The 14759-nt window shown below is 49.3% G+C and overlaps 1 protein-coding gene across 4 annotated transcripts in view; it reads right to left on the bottom strand.

Annotated features, from left to right (window-relative positions):
* Positions 1-14759, bottom strand: part of FLI1 (Fli-1 proto-oncogene, ETS transcription factor) — a 105545-nt gene that overhangs the window by 27801 nt on the left and 62985 nt on the right. For all 4 annotated transcript variants that reach the window (XM_027655598.1, XM_027655597.1, XM_027655596.1 and 1 more), the window contains 2 exons: positions 11315-11526; positions 2243-2397 (listed from right to left, as the gene is read on the bottom strand). In XM_027655598.1, the coding sequence (XP_027511399.1) occupies positions 2243-2397; positions 11315-11526 (367 nt within the window). The remainder of the gene's footprint in view (positions 1-2242; positions 2398-11314; positions 11527-14759) is intronic.

The raw sequence follows: 14759 nt of genomic DNA, 5'->3' as shown, positions 1-14759 counted from the left end.
GGCTTGTGCCACGATACCATTTCACAGAGTCATTGCAGAGCGTATCTGCCTTTTCAGATGTTTCCTGTGCTGCTGCTCCCCACGAAGCCCATTTCAAAATTTAAGCTGCAAATTCATGTTCTGTTGCAGCTGGAGAGGATTGCAAAGTGAAGTTGAAACTTTGGAGATGTTTGGTGTGTCTTTAACAGCTGGGCCATTGCTCCAAGACAAACCTCAAATGCCTGAGGTCCTGGGGAGCAGAGAACGTGGATCAGAAGGACACAGGATCACAGGGTGTGCTCTGGGCAGGGACAAGAGATGCCTCTGCCACAGATTTATAAAATAACTTTATCAAATAATTGCTTGGGCCAGGGCTGTAAACTGTGTGTGCTCAGGGTGTGGGGATCCCTGGGCACACAAGGTCAGGCAGTGCCTCTACCTGGTGCATTCCTGGGCACTCCAGTTCCAGAATAACAGCATGAAATGGAGACATGGGACCATGGAACACTGAACTGATAACTGTGACATTTCCCCACTGAGGCTCCAGTAAACCTGGGTTGCTTAAAGCTCAATTCTAAACATGGAATTTAAAACTCTCTACCTTTGCAAGTCTGCTTTGGGAACAACACATGGATTTCCTTCATGTCTTGGCAAAGTTAATTTAAATTCTGCTTTCTAAGCACTGGCAAAAGGCTGCAAATTTTACAATGGAAGTATTCAAGGGAGGATTTTTTTTTTTAATTGAAAGACTTATTTGTCTTGAGTTTTGCAAAAACACACAACATCTAGAGGGCAGAGTGAATTTGTGGCCTCCCTTTAAACACTGTAAAAGACATTGAATGGTCTCTGAAAAACTGCCTTCTTGAAACATGGCTTGGAGTTTGTTATTACTACTACTGTAAGCCTAATGTGACATTATTCTTGCTTATCTTCACTCTAATGCACTATAAATCTCAATTCTGGATTATATTAAAATTTCCAAATGCCTTTCTTGGATGAGTCTTCTCATGTCCTGCAGCCAGAGGGATGATGTTCACTATTGTCTTCCAAAGTCTGGTAAATCACTGCTATTTCACAAGTTTCTCAAGGCTTTGAGTTGTGGATGCTCACGATGGGGAGAAAAAGTCCTTTTCTTCACTTCCCTTCTAAAGGAAGATTTGAAACCTTTTCTTCCACCAAGGACACTAAAATTCCCCTATTTCAACAATGCTAAACTTTAGCTCACCCTTGGTGTTTTTAAACATGCCTAAACAGCATGGTGGGGAGCAGGATGGATGCTGAACACCTTTGAAAACACAAGGACTGGTTGGGCAGTGCTGACACTGCAAACGGCCCCGGGGCTGTCCCCAACCAGCTCAGCCAGTCCCTCAGAGCAGGGCCCAAGCTCAGCTTCCATGGGGCTTGGAGATTTGCTGTCAGTCTTTTACTGGCTTTTCCTTTTCATTCTAAATGGCAACCAAATGCTTGGGAATTGTCATCTGCTCGTGGCCAAGCCACGGTCAGAGAGCAGAGCTGAATTCCACGAGCACGTTCGTCCTGCCAGCAGTTTGTCTGCTGGGTTGGGCACAACCTCAGGGCAACGCTCCCTGCCCTGGGTGAAACTCTCCAAATCAGAGCAAGTTCTGGGACAGAAACTGGGCCAGCACTTGGCTCCTTGGCTGGAAAGTTCCTGGCTTGACTGTTTGTATGGGTGGTGTTTATAAACTTTGCGGGGCAAAAGGCTCCTCGTTCCAGGTTCAGCCTTCACTGGTTGCCTCCCCAGCAGCTCACCCTTGACTATCCAAATGCATCCAATGCATCCTGCCAATTCCAGAGAGCAGATGTGGATATCAAATGCAAACAGAGCTGGACAGGAATGTTTCTGTGTAACAGTTTTTGGAAGGATAATGTAGTTCCTGCAAAATACAATTTTTCTGGGTTTCTACTTCTAACAAAAAAATGAAAACAAAATAGCTCATTTTGAATCAGTCAATATGACATGAAAGTGCATCTGGATCCTGGGAGCATCATGGGAGTTATGATTTGGACCCACTTCATGCTTAGTCTTGCCTATGAACTGTGCTCTTTGATCATCCTCTGTGTGTCCCAGGAAGCAGATTCTCCTCTAACACATGATGGGAGATGGATTTGGTTCAACAAACCAAAACAACTCTTCATTCCAGGGGAAAAAAATGGAGGGAAGAAAAAAAAAGGAAGCAGCACTAATTGTCTGCTTGTTGTCCTGATTCAGTGGAAGCAGACAGGACCAGGGGGTTGGTGGTACCTGCTGGGACGATGACTCTCCTCTCGTTGGTGGTCATGTTGGGGGGAGGCCCGTTCTTCTCATCCATGTAGGTGCTGTAGCTCATGGGGTTGGGCTCTGTCCCTGCTCCCACGAGTTTGCCACATTTGTTCACGCTGCAGTCCACGGGGGACTCCCTGGAACGGGAAAGGAAAGAGCTGAGTTACCATCACTGTGCCCTGCCAGCCCTGCAGGGGTTTGGGTTACACGCATGGCAATGACCCCGGAGGTGGAATGTTAACAGGAGTTTCTTCTGTGTGAGAGAGGCCACTCCTGACCTGTCACAGGATCTATAGGGTGGGAGAGGCCATTCCTGACCTGTCATGGGATCTATAGGGTGGGAGAGGCCATTCCTGACCTGTCACAGGATCTACAGGGTGATCTATAAACCACAAGTCTCACTGGGGGATCTCTGATAACAAAAGCAGTTGGAGGAGAAAGAGCTGGAGAATTCAAGAGGAATGACTTCCAGACAAGGCAGTGGCTGCTTGCAGACCATACTCAATACCTCTGGAATACTGAAATTCCCAAACCAGATAAAGAGCACGTGCCTGTCACATGGGCCTGTTGGTCACACCTCCACTGCCCTCAATCCTTTGTTGCTCAGGGCATTTTAGCAACCCTGCAGGTACAGCTGGGTGTTCCTGGAAGCCCTTTGAGGCTCTTCCAGGTGTTAAAACAACCTTCCTGTTCCATGGAGCCTGTCCCCTGACAGACACTGCCCATCCCGTGTCCTAAGGCACTTCTGCAGAGCTCTGAATGGACACAGGGACACCCCCTTCGTGGCATTAACATGGAACTCAAGATACCAACCAAAGGGACAGGGGAGTCACAGCACAATACTTAATATTAGCAGGAAGAGCCTTATTTCCACAGGGCTGAACACAATTGATCTTGTCTGTTCTTAGTCTGAGCTCAAGGCTCTCAGCACATGTGGGGATTGTTGGGGTGTTCTGTACAGGGCCAGGAATTGGACTTGATGATCCTGATGGATCCGTTCCAAATTAGGAGATTCTGTGATTCTGAGATTCTGGGATTCTGGGATTCACTGATTGTGGGAGTCTGTGATTCTATGATTCTGGTATTCTGGGATTCTAGGATTTTGGGATTCTATGATTCTATCATTTTGGGATTCTATGATTCTATGATTCTGGGATTCTAGGATTTTGGGATTCTATGATTCTATCATTCTGGGATTCTAGGATTTTGGGATTCTATGATTCTATCATTCTGGGATTCTGTGATTCTATGATTCTGGGATTCTAGTATTCTGTGATTCTATGATTCTGTGCTTAACAGTGCCCCAGTCCTGGAGAGGAAATCTGGAAATCTTGGGTGCCTTTGGCCCGAGTCAGGAAGTCCAGAGCACAGCAATGGTGTGTGGAAAAGGCTCCAGCCCCAGTTTGACTTGGAGGTGATGGGGTGATGAAGAGGGAACACTCAGCAGCTCAGGTGGCTCTGTGCTGAGCTCTGGCCTGCCTGCAGAGCCTTGGCAAGTGTCTGGGTTGCTCTGGGACAACTGTGAGCCTCCAGCCACAGATGGGAGCACGGACTGTGCTTTTACCCAGCTGTAATAGTAACTCATGCTTTTAGTCACTTCAAACACCAGCCCAGAGCCTGCCACACACACGGAGCACATCCCAGCACATCCCAGGGAAGGGCACATTATTACCCTCACCTTCCCAAGGGTGAATTCATGCCCAACATCTACACAAAGCAGTCCCAGAGCCCACATCCAGGGCAGTTCAGGCCACGGGTTTAATCCCACAGCCATCCTCCTTCTCTGCCAGAAGCCAAGTGGTTTGGGAGGAAATCTTTTGCTGCAGGGTAAGAACTATGACAGTGCAGCAAATCCCACCCTCTGAGTTCAGCTGGCAAGGCTTCCCAGTCAGGACACTAAACAAATTTGTCTCTCAACCTGAACTAGGGGGGAGGGAGAAATTACTGAGCTTTGGTTATCATGGCTGGGAGATAAATGCTCCACCGAGATATTCTGAGGCAGATGGTAATTTTTTCCTCATGTCTTACTAAGAGAATGTTGCTTGAAAATGGAAATAAGATGTATAAGTTACACATGTTCGAATTTAAGGTTTTACTATTTCGCCTACTGTTTTTCCAGGCAGGGAACCAAAATCCGCCTTTGGAGAGGGAACTGCTGAAGGTTTAATGTCCCCGTGGCAGTGAGGAGAGGCTGAGCAACTGCAGGGCCATGGGTTTTCACAGGGAATGTGCTCATGGCTCAGACTTTGCTGAAATGCTCTGTGTCAGGTGTTAAATGCTGCCTGTGCTGGCAGAGAAAAAGCCCCGAGGCAGCACAAAGGATCTGATTCTCTGCTGAGGAACGGCCTGTCCTGGGAAGACTCGGAGAGCATCCATGTTCCAGGGTGTCAGACTGGCCCTGGGAGGGGACCAACCTGCTCCTGCCCTGCCTGGGGCCCAGCAGCTGGTGCGGGTGGGGTGGGCAGCCCAGGGCTGGGGCAGAGCTGGACACACAGCCCCACGTGTGGATTCCCACCTGCCTTTGGGATGAATTCTCCCTCCTTCAGGCACCACAGTTCCCTGCTTTCAGCACATCCCAGGGGCTCCTTGCTGCCTCAGGGCCTTCTGCAGTGGTCACCCTCACCCCCCCTGCTCTGGAGTTAAAGTTATCCAGGAAAAATAACCCCTGCAGCTGAGACACACACTATTTATGGTGAAATAATAACATGGGTAATGCTGATACAGACCTCTAGGATACTGTTCCACCATAGACCCCACCTGCAGTACTGTGTCCAACTCAGGCTCCCCCAACATTAGTAGGATGTGGAGCTGTTGGAGTAAATCCAAGGGCTGGAGCCCCTCTGCTCTGGAGCCAGGAGAGCTGGGGGGGTTCCCCTGGAGGAGAAAAGGCTCCAGGGAGACCTGAGAGCCCCTGCCAGGGCCTAAAGGGGCTCCCAGAGAGAAGCTTTGGACGAGGGATGGAGGGACAGGACACAGGGAATGGCTTCCCACTACCAGAGGGCAGGGTTGGATGGGATATTGGGAAGGAATTCTTGGCTGGGAGGATGGTGAGGCCCTGGCACAGGTTGCCCAGAGAAGCTGTGGCTGCCCCAGCCCTGGAATGTCCAAGGCCAGGTTGGATGGGGCTTGGAGCAGCCTGGGCTGGTGGAAGGTGTCCCTGCCTATGGCAGGGGGTGGAACAAGATGGTCTTTAAGGTCCGTTCTATCCCAAACCATCCTGGGATTCTATGATTCTCTGATATCCAGACTCTTGGATAATAACATCTTCTAGACAGTTTATCCCTGCTTTCTACTGGCATGAAATGACCCTCAGGAACAGACCACAGAGCCCTTGGCTGTCTCTGCTCCCTCTGCTCAGCATCTTCACATGACCCACCCAGCACAGGGACAGCAGTGACCCCGGTGCTGTCACATCTCCTCCGTGGTTTGGGGATGATGTTTTCACATCACACACTCTTGGTTTGGCAGTTTGGACCCTCCCTACCCCCTCCTTGCTCTGTGAGTCTCAGCAGCCAAACCCAGACAACCTGAAAAACTCAGAAAAGATCTGAAAATAAGATCTGAAGTTGAAGGGACTGAGGTGCCCCCACCAACCACTGTGGGAGGAGAAGCTGCTCCATGAATCCTGCAGGACACGGAATGTGCTCCGTGTACCTGACTGGGTTGTGTCCGTGGGGCTGCCTCCCTTCCCTCTGAGGAACTTTTCAGGATGGTTGGATCCCAGTCCATTGGACAGACATAACTGGGAACAGCATTACCCAAACTTCCCTGGACAGGAGACTGATCTGTCCTTAAGAAAATACCAGGAAATCTAAAATTTTCCTTAATTTTGTGTCCTGTGTATCCTGACATTTCCTACCAGATCCAAAGAGAGCCTTTTCCTGGGAAATCAGCACTGCCAGACTGAACCCTCACTGCACTCCAGGATGGCTGTTCCTGTCCTGCCCCAGCCTCAGGGGGGATTGATCCCAGCAGAAGGTGGGTGTAGCTGTGGCCACACAGAGAATGCAGTGTGGGGAACAACAATGGTATCTGATGAGAGCAGGAGCTGTGAGCCAGGAATGGTGTATCCATGGAATATCACCCCTTCCTTAGCTCATGCACTGCCCAGAGGCAGGCTTGGATTTAGATAAAGATTTCCTCATTATTTGAAAATGTTTGTGGGAGGGGATTGCAGATTCCAGATTAATCCTTGGTTTTTCAAAGACTCCAGACTTTCAGGTGGTTCCACAGGCTGGATTTGCTCAGGCTCTGGGCAGAAAACGTGGATCTACCCAGGTGAATGGACACAGGCTGCTTTCACAACATCCCTGTGGCAATGACAGAGGCCAAGGAATATAGAACAGAACCCATTCCCACTGTCTGTCCAAAGGCTCCTCGTTCCAGCAGCTCCAGTGGCAGTCTCTGGGGATGCCAAGAGTGTGGTATTTGGGAAAGTCTTGGACAAGCAGCTGTCCTGGCACTGACTAATAAACCCTCTGCACAGCTTCAGCCTGGGTTCCAGACACCTGGAAACAAAACAATTACTGTCCCAGGGCTCTGTCTAGGAATCACCTTTGGCTTCCATTCCAAAGAACAAAAAAAAGGATTTCAGGAATTTCTGACGCTGACTCAGCTGTGATCAGGGGGATATTTCCTCCTTTCTAACCCTCTCTTCCTATCCTTTCATTCCTCCATTCTTCCCACCTTCTTTTCTTTTTGAATTTGCCACTTTTTTGTGTAAAGCCCCATTTGGTCATCTCAGCTTTCATAGTTACACTTGAAATTAGATTTTAGTGTGTTTTTTGGTGTGCAGTGAAGGTAGGGAGCACAGACATACTGGAATAGTGCTCGTGGTTCCCTCTGACAGGCCAGGAGCAGAGTCAGCTCCTCCAAACCTGCATCCACCTGCACTTTACCCCTGCTCCCAGGAAGGCCTCGGGAGGGGAGTCACACTGACAGACACTGTGAGGCTGCAGGAAGAAGGGTCGGCCGCAGAAAGTCGGGAAAATTCGGGTTGTTTATCCCAGGCAGGTCCGTGCAAACCCGAGGGGGATGCTCGGCTGCCGTGCCGGGCACAGAAGCACCCCCGGATCCCACTAGAGGGCTCACACGCTGCTCCGAGGGGAGCTCGTTCCTGCGGACACACGGATGGTCCTTCGGTTTGTTTGACACAATTATTGTGGCACAAAACCCCTCTGAGGTCGCTGAACTTGGAGAGCTTCAGAACATATTTCAATGTTCTAAAGCAAGAGAAATATAAAATCACAGGATCCCAGAGTGGTTTGGTTTGGGAGAGACCTTCAAGCCCACCCATTCCACCCCTGCCATGGCAGGGACACCTTCCACTGTCCCAGGCTGCTCCAAGCCCCGTCCAACCTGGCCTTGGACACTGCCAGGGATGGGGCAGCCTCAGCTTCTCTGGGATGTCTCTAAAGAATGTCTCCAAAGCCTTTTCAAAGCACTGACTCTGTTATTTTAGCTGGAAAAAATCCTGGAATTGCCCCAGTGAAGTTTTCCCACATCCCTGCCCACATCAGCATGTTGGAACATTCTTTCATATTTGAAGATCAGACAAATTTTGTAATACCTTTTTAAAAATCACTCCCTGAATTTAGCTACAAATGCAGATCTGTAGTAACTCAGTAAATACAGTCAGGATCTGGAATTTCTCTTGCTTGGTTCACTCTTTGCATTTGGAATTTATGTAAAACATAAGCAAAAAAATCTGTTATAAACATGGACTGTAAATTGGGTTAAACTTCACCCAACATTTTCCTAAATAATCCTTCTCCTTCATTCACTGAAATTTAAGATGTGAAAGATTTTTTGTTTGTTTATTTTGGTTTTGGTTTTTTTTTAAATATAATTAAACATAGCCCTGGGTTTCACTCTGAGCAAGCTGCTGTCTGTGAAGGCAAGGGCAGAGTTTGAAGCCATAACCTGCATCTGGGTCTGATAATCCTGGAAATGATCACAAAATTTCTGTCTAAATCTTGCAATTTCACAGAAGTCCCATCTTCTCTCCTAAAACACAGATCCCTGCCCGGGCATCCCCTGCACACAGTTGGAATGGAGTTATCTGGGAGATTCTTTCTAATTCAGGAGTAAACCAGGACAATCTGACGTGGGGTACAGAGGTGGTTGGGGTTTCTTGGAGGACTTTGAGAGCTCTGCTAAACAAGCTTGGAGAGGTTTCTCAAAGATCCCTTCTCCTACCCTGCTGAGGACTAACCCAGCTCATCACACCCCCAGACCTGTTGCTGGTCTCCAAGAGAGAGAAGCAAAGCTGGGCACTGTCCCCTGCAGTCCCCAACTCCTCCCCTGGCAGCTCCCTCCAGCTTTGTCCCTGAGTACACCCCCCCCCCTCTCCACACAGCACAGGTGAAAGGCAGAACAAAGGCAGAATAAAGGCAGAACAAAGGCAGAACAAAGGCTGCTCCTGTGAGAGGCAGCTGGAACTCGGTGGTAGAGTGTCCTTGAGAAACAAGAGAGAGCAGGAGAGGCAGGGACAGAGGGAGGGCGACAGGGGTTGGGATCCACCTGCAGGTGGAGTGAATTTGTGTTGGGATTGGTGTTTGTCACTCCCACATGTGTTGGTTTTGCCAGAGGAGTGGCCCAGTCCAACCCCATGGACTGTGATCCACACAAGAGGAAAGGATGGTACATTTTTAGCCCTGAACAGGAGGAGAGGCTGGAGAAGGCAAGGGAATGTTCTTGTGTCATGGGCGGGTTGGGGCTCTTGTGCTTATGAGTTATCAAAAGGTAAGGCTGGAAGCTACTGCAGTGCTTGGTCCTGACACGCAAAACAGCCTTTTCTTTTTGTCTGACAGCTTGGGAGGTTCTCACTCCTCCTTTAGAGACACTGAGGACACTTATTTTCTGCCCAAGAACCTTATAGTCTCGAGCAAGCCCATAAAGAAGGATTTCCTTTTTGCCCAGAACCAACACACTCCTGGAGGGCCTTTCTCTGGGGTTCCCAGGGCTCTTCCAGCTGGTAATGAATCCCTTTGTCCAAGCAGATTATTTCCCTTTTTCCTGAGCAGATGAGGACATTGGCACAGAAGGGTCCCAAGGGAAGGACAGCCCAGGTAGGGAATGCAATGCACGGACAATCTGGGGATACAACTGCCCACACTCAGAATCTGTACAGGGGCTGAGGAGCACAAATATATGATGCCTGTGGATGTAACAGCACTACTTGTTCCCTTGGCCTTCCAAAATTTCCTGAGACAGAAAAGTGTGATGGGAGGAAACACTGTGAGTGTGTATCTGACACTGGGGGTGTGAGCAACTGATGCAGTCAGAGAATTCCAGAATGGTTTGGGCTGGAAGGGACCTTCAAGCCCATCTCATCCCACCCCTGCCGTGGGCAGGGACACCTTGCACTGTCCCAGGTTCCTCAGAGCCCCATCCAGACTGGCCTTGCTGTGGGCAGCCTGGCAATGCTACAAAGGGCTTCCTCTTCCTAAGAAAACCAGCCTTGGGAGCCACAGGTGTCCCCATGACCATGAAAAAACTCCAGCTGGTACTTTCAAGATCCATCCTTGTCTCTGTGTTATCCAGGGATTGTGTCTTTGAGGAAATAACTCATTTCCCCACGTTTCAGCCTCAGTTCTGAGATTGGAAGCACCAGTGCAAAAATCCACATAGATTTTATGAAGTTGAGAAATGATCCTGAGGTACAACCAGGGCAAGGTCGAGTTCAGCCCACAAATAATCACCTTGAGAGAGCAACTGTTGCAGAGACCTTTATCTGAGAGCAAAATCAGCATCTACTGTACTCTTACGAGGAAACAAAAACAGGCTGCTGTTTGATGTCTTTAACACCATCATCTCACTGCAAAAGTCTGAAAGTGCAAGGCTGCTTTCTGTTTCCAACTCTGTTCTCAGAAACCAGGAAAATGTGCCGCTAAAGTAACCCTAGAGCAGAAAAACCCTTGAGGGTTTATTAACACTCTACTCTAGAGGTGTTCGTGACTTTGAAATTAAAATAAAATTTAAAATTAATATGAGCTCTAAAACCCTATGCTAAAAAATAAAAGTTTATCTATATTGCATGTATTTAAAACTGAAAAAAAAATTGAAATTTTTACACCTATAGATTACGTGCAAGATGGTGGGATTTGTTTCTAAGCTTTGGTTTTGGAGAAATGGTTTTAAAAGAGGCAACCTGAGCTGTGATAATTAAATGTTTTCAAGTCATTCAATTTGTCATTGAACAAGGAAATGATTCACCTCTTCCAGCTCTAACTACAAATGACTGGGGAATGGCCTGTTACTCTTTTGGCTGTGAGCTGGAGAGGTTACACCACAACCAGTGACCCCATGGTGTTAAAACGCTGCTCCAACTTCTCCTGGACTCTGTGTCACCAGTGGTCACTGATATCCACACAGAAGACGTGGGTACAGGACTTTTGTGTTGTTACATCTCATAAACTGCCCTAAAGGACCTCATCTCCTCTTTTTCCCTTCTCCATCAAACAGCTCTCCTGTTTCACAGGGTTGCTTCTGCCCTGGTGGAGCAGGAATAGAGTTCAGATGCAGTAAAAAGGGCCCTCCAGTGCAGCCCTGACAGTCCAGGAGTGCAGCTGTCACTGCTTCACTCTGGAGCACTGGTACAAACCCCAACTATTATGGTCTGACCATCTTTGTGAGCCCTTGGACCGCAGCACATCCGTGGGATGCTGAACTAGGTGTGGAATGTGTGGGTTACAGCAGCATTTGCAGCGTGAGCTCTGCCCTGGCAGTGTCCTGCCCTGCTCTGGGCAGGGTTCGTGGGGACTGGGATCCCAGTGTTTGATGGGATCCATCCTGAAGAACTGCCAGAGTAAGATGCTCAGGCCATTAAAAAACGAGTCCCAACAGAAGGAACTGTAGGGGGAGAGGGGTATGGTCCTACAGTGGTCCTACCCAGAGAGGGGGATTGTTGATATGCAGGACAGGAGCAGGAATGGATGGTCCATGCTGTGTTTTCATGTGGAGTTTGGACTCAGAAGTTGGTCCTTGTGGGTCCCTTCCAAGCCAGGACATTCTGTGATTTACAATCAACAGTAGGTGTGGGAAGGCTCTTACCTGGATCCGTTCATGTGGTCATACTCCCTTTTGACACTGACCCTGACGGACTGGTTGATCCACTCCTGCTGCGGGGGCAGGGGGTTGATTTTGTGGGGTTGGCCGTAGTCGGGGTTCCCTGAGGCCGTCATGTCTGCCTTGGGGAGCTGGGGGGCAGCGCCGTACGAGGAGTCGAACAGGGACTGGTCGTCGCTCACCACCGACAGAGCCTCCTGGGGAGAGACAAAACAGGCCCTCAGAGCTGTGACTAAACCAGCAACTCCTCTGCAGTTCTCCTTTGAGCTGGGGAGCACCTGCAGGGCCGCAGCTGCCCCGCGCTGTCTGCAACCACCATCTGCCAGGATCGCAGGTTGAATCAGAGCCCCCGGGGGCCACCAACCCCTATGCAAAGCAGGGCTGGCCTGGCTTGGCTTTGCTTTGCTGCCTGTGCTCGCTCGGGGTGGCACCGGCACTCGGGTTCACTTCTGCAAACGGGGAAGGGGCTGCTCCGTCCCCTCCCTGCTCAGGGAAGTGCCTCCAGCTGCAGGTCGTGCACTTGCTGCTCCCGGCTCAGCCCAGGGATGTGCAGTGGGCAGCATTTCTGCAGTGACATCTCCTTTCACGGGGTTTGTGTGTGTTTTGAGGTTACTGCTGAAGGAGGAGCAGCCAGTGCAGGTCAGAGTTATGGGTGTTCGTGGTGCGGGAAAAAATGCATTACTTTACACTTTTTGTTTATTTTGTGGGAAGTGTAGGACTGGTGCTTTACCAAACTATGCATTTCTAGAAATGCTTAAAAACAGGAAATGGTCATCCTTTTTTTTTTCCCCTGCTGAAACTCCAACTGTTGACAAAAAGTTTTGATCATGCACTTCCTTGGGTTGATGTGCTCAGGTTTCCTACACAAAGCAAGCTGGGCTCTGATGGCTTTGGCACAGCCCTGGTGATTCAAAGTGCATCTGCCAAGGTCTGCATGTTCTTGCTGGAGCTCAGTTAACCACACATAACACAGCTGCCTTTATGACTGGCAGGGCAGAAACCGAAGGAGGAACCTCCCAGACTAAAAGCACACACTCTTTTAATGTGAATTAATGGAGCAACCTCCAAAACAAAGGCAGCAACAGACTCACCTACTGTGTGATCCACTGAGCATTCAAAAGATACCAGTGATGTGTGGGCAGCAGTGGGTCACTCTCAGCACACAGACAGACAGACAGACAGACAACTGAAAGTTGTGTGTGCTGAGCCCCTCATGCTCAAAATTCACAGGGCACAGTCCCTATTGTGAGCCTTTAAAAATAAGAAATTACTGTTCTGTCCGCACCTCCCCCCAGTCGTTGTTTTGGGGGGTTGTTTTGTAAATTCTTCCATAACCAGGGAGGGAAACAGAAATTCTGAAAACTTAGAAAAGTGCAGCTCATGGAACCCTCCCATTGCACAAGAATCCAAGTGCAAATCAGGAATCACCAGGCTCATGGTTGTATGTATGGCCAGTCTTCACGAACAAAGATTTGGGAAAGGTCTTTACCCTTCGAGCCTGCACAGTGGATTTTTTAGGTGAGACACAGTGTGCGCTGAGCTGACCTCACCCTTTAATCCTAAGGTTCATCTGCCGGGGCCGAGCGAGCTTGGACGGTGGCAGTGAGGTCCTCAGGACGTAGGTTTGTTTAGAGTGACCTTCTCTTAGATGGATGGCCTTACAGGGCTGACGAGCTCCATCTGCCCAGGGGAGTTTCCCTGACCGGGAATCGAACCTGGGCTGCAGCAGTGAGAGTGCTGCATCCTAACCACTAGACCACCAGTGCTCATGGTACTGTCACAAAAAATGGCAATAGCTGGGAGTCTACTGGGTGAACATGAGAATCCCCCTCAGCCTGAATTAACCCACTTAGAGAGTCAGGGCAGCATCTACAGAAATCAGCACTTTTCTATCTCTGATCTCAGATCACGCAACAAACCCAAATAAGCTGGAGTGGCCTAGAATTTAAGTGGGCCTGACTAAGGAGGAACCCTCAAACATCTGCACAAGTCCTGCTGAAGTTAGTGTTTGCTGTAAAAATCTTGGGATCAACCTCTCCCAGGGGCTCCAAACTGAGAGTTGTTACCCCACACTGCCAATGTTGCCTCCTGGGAGCAGCTCACACTGTTCAACCTTTCCAGCAACTTTTCCTTGCTGGATTCACAACCCTTCAGAAACACCCTTTCCCTTTTTCAGCTTTAATTAGAGTAAGGGAGGGAGTGGAAGCTGCCCCTGGGAAGAGCTGATGTGAATTGAGTCCCTCGAAGGGCTGGGACTGTCTCCAGGCTGTGACCTTCAGCTGTGTAGGAAGGTCCAAGAACATGAGGTGGTTCAGCTCTTGAAGGAGAGCAAAGCCTTCCCTTCGGAGGTCAGATGGAGTGACTTGCTGCTTGTCTGATTCGCTGAACTCAGGATGTCAGCAGGGCTTCCTAAATGACACATTTTCTGTGGGCCTCCATTTCCTCTCAGCACAAAAAACGTGGGGTTGCCCACGTTCTGGCCTGAGGTGCCAGGTGAACCCCACGTTCCTGGGCTGCTGGACTGACTTAGGACTCTCTAGACCCACCCTCTGCTGGGCAGAGACAAGGAAACCACGAGCACCACAGCAAATTCATCAAAGAAAAATTTCCAAGGTTTGGAGATTTCCAGTCTAAAAACATACATAAAATTGGGATTTTTTTAAGGGAAACAATATCTGGGAAAATAACTATGATGGTTATCCCACCTAATCAGTGTGAGAGGTTGCTCACAATATTTTTTTACAGCAAACACTGTAGCTTCAGCAGGACTTGTGCAGATATTTGGGGGTTCTTCTGAATTCAAGCGGAGTCAGGACCACTTAATTCTAGGCTACTTTTTCTGCCTAAAGCCATTTTACTTCTGAAGAAGATGGAAAAAATTTGGAAGGCAGGGATCTTTCTGGCTGTCCCAAAAAACCCCAAACCCAACAACACTCCAAAAGATGGCCCTGGACTTGGATCAGTGACTGGGGTTGCATCCAAGTCCAGTTGACTTTACACACACAGGCAAGAGCACACTTCTGTGTGATACACAGAATAGCTGGTGGAGAACCCACTTCCTCAGATAAGGATCTTCCTTGAAAGACAAGTGGCTGCTAAGACCTGCCTGCGTGCAACTGGTGTTAACTGGGCCAGTGGTGACCTCACAGGCAGGAGGCACTGGAACCCAGCAGCACTGGAGCCCAGCAGCACTGGAGCCCAGCTCTACCTTCTGCTGCATTTTTGCTGTCTTGAAAACTCTGTGGCCCACAGGAAAAGAACTTCAAATGCCCTGGATGCCACCAGGGCACCTCCTGTGCCAGGAATGGTTTGGTGAGAGCCACAAAAGCTCCAAGAAGCCTGAGGGCTGGGGGAGCTGAGGTGCCCAAGCAGAGGAGGCAGCGACAGCAGCACCTGCTCAGCTCCTGCAAACAGCAAACCTGGGGCTGGG

This window comes from Corapipo altera, unplaced genomic scaffold (assembly GCF_003945725.1).
Source record: "Corapipo altera isolate COAL_440 unplaced genomic scaffold, ASM394572v1 71, whole genome shotgun sequence".
NCBI classification, from domain to species: Eukaryota; Metazoa; Chordata; class Aves; order Passeriformes; family Pipridae; genus Corapipo; species Corapipo altera.
Note: the sequence above shows the minus strand (reverse complement) of the source record. Positions and strands in the feature narration are given on the sequence as shown.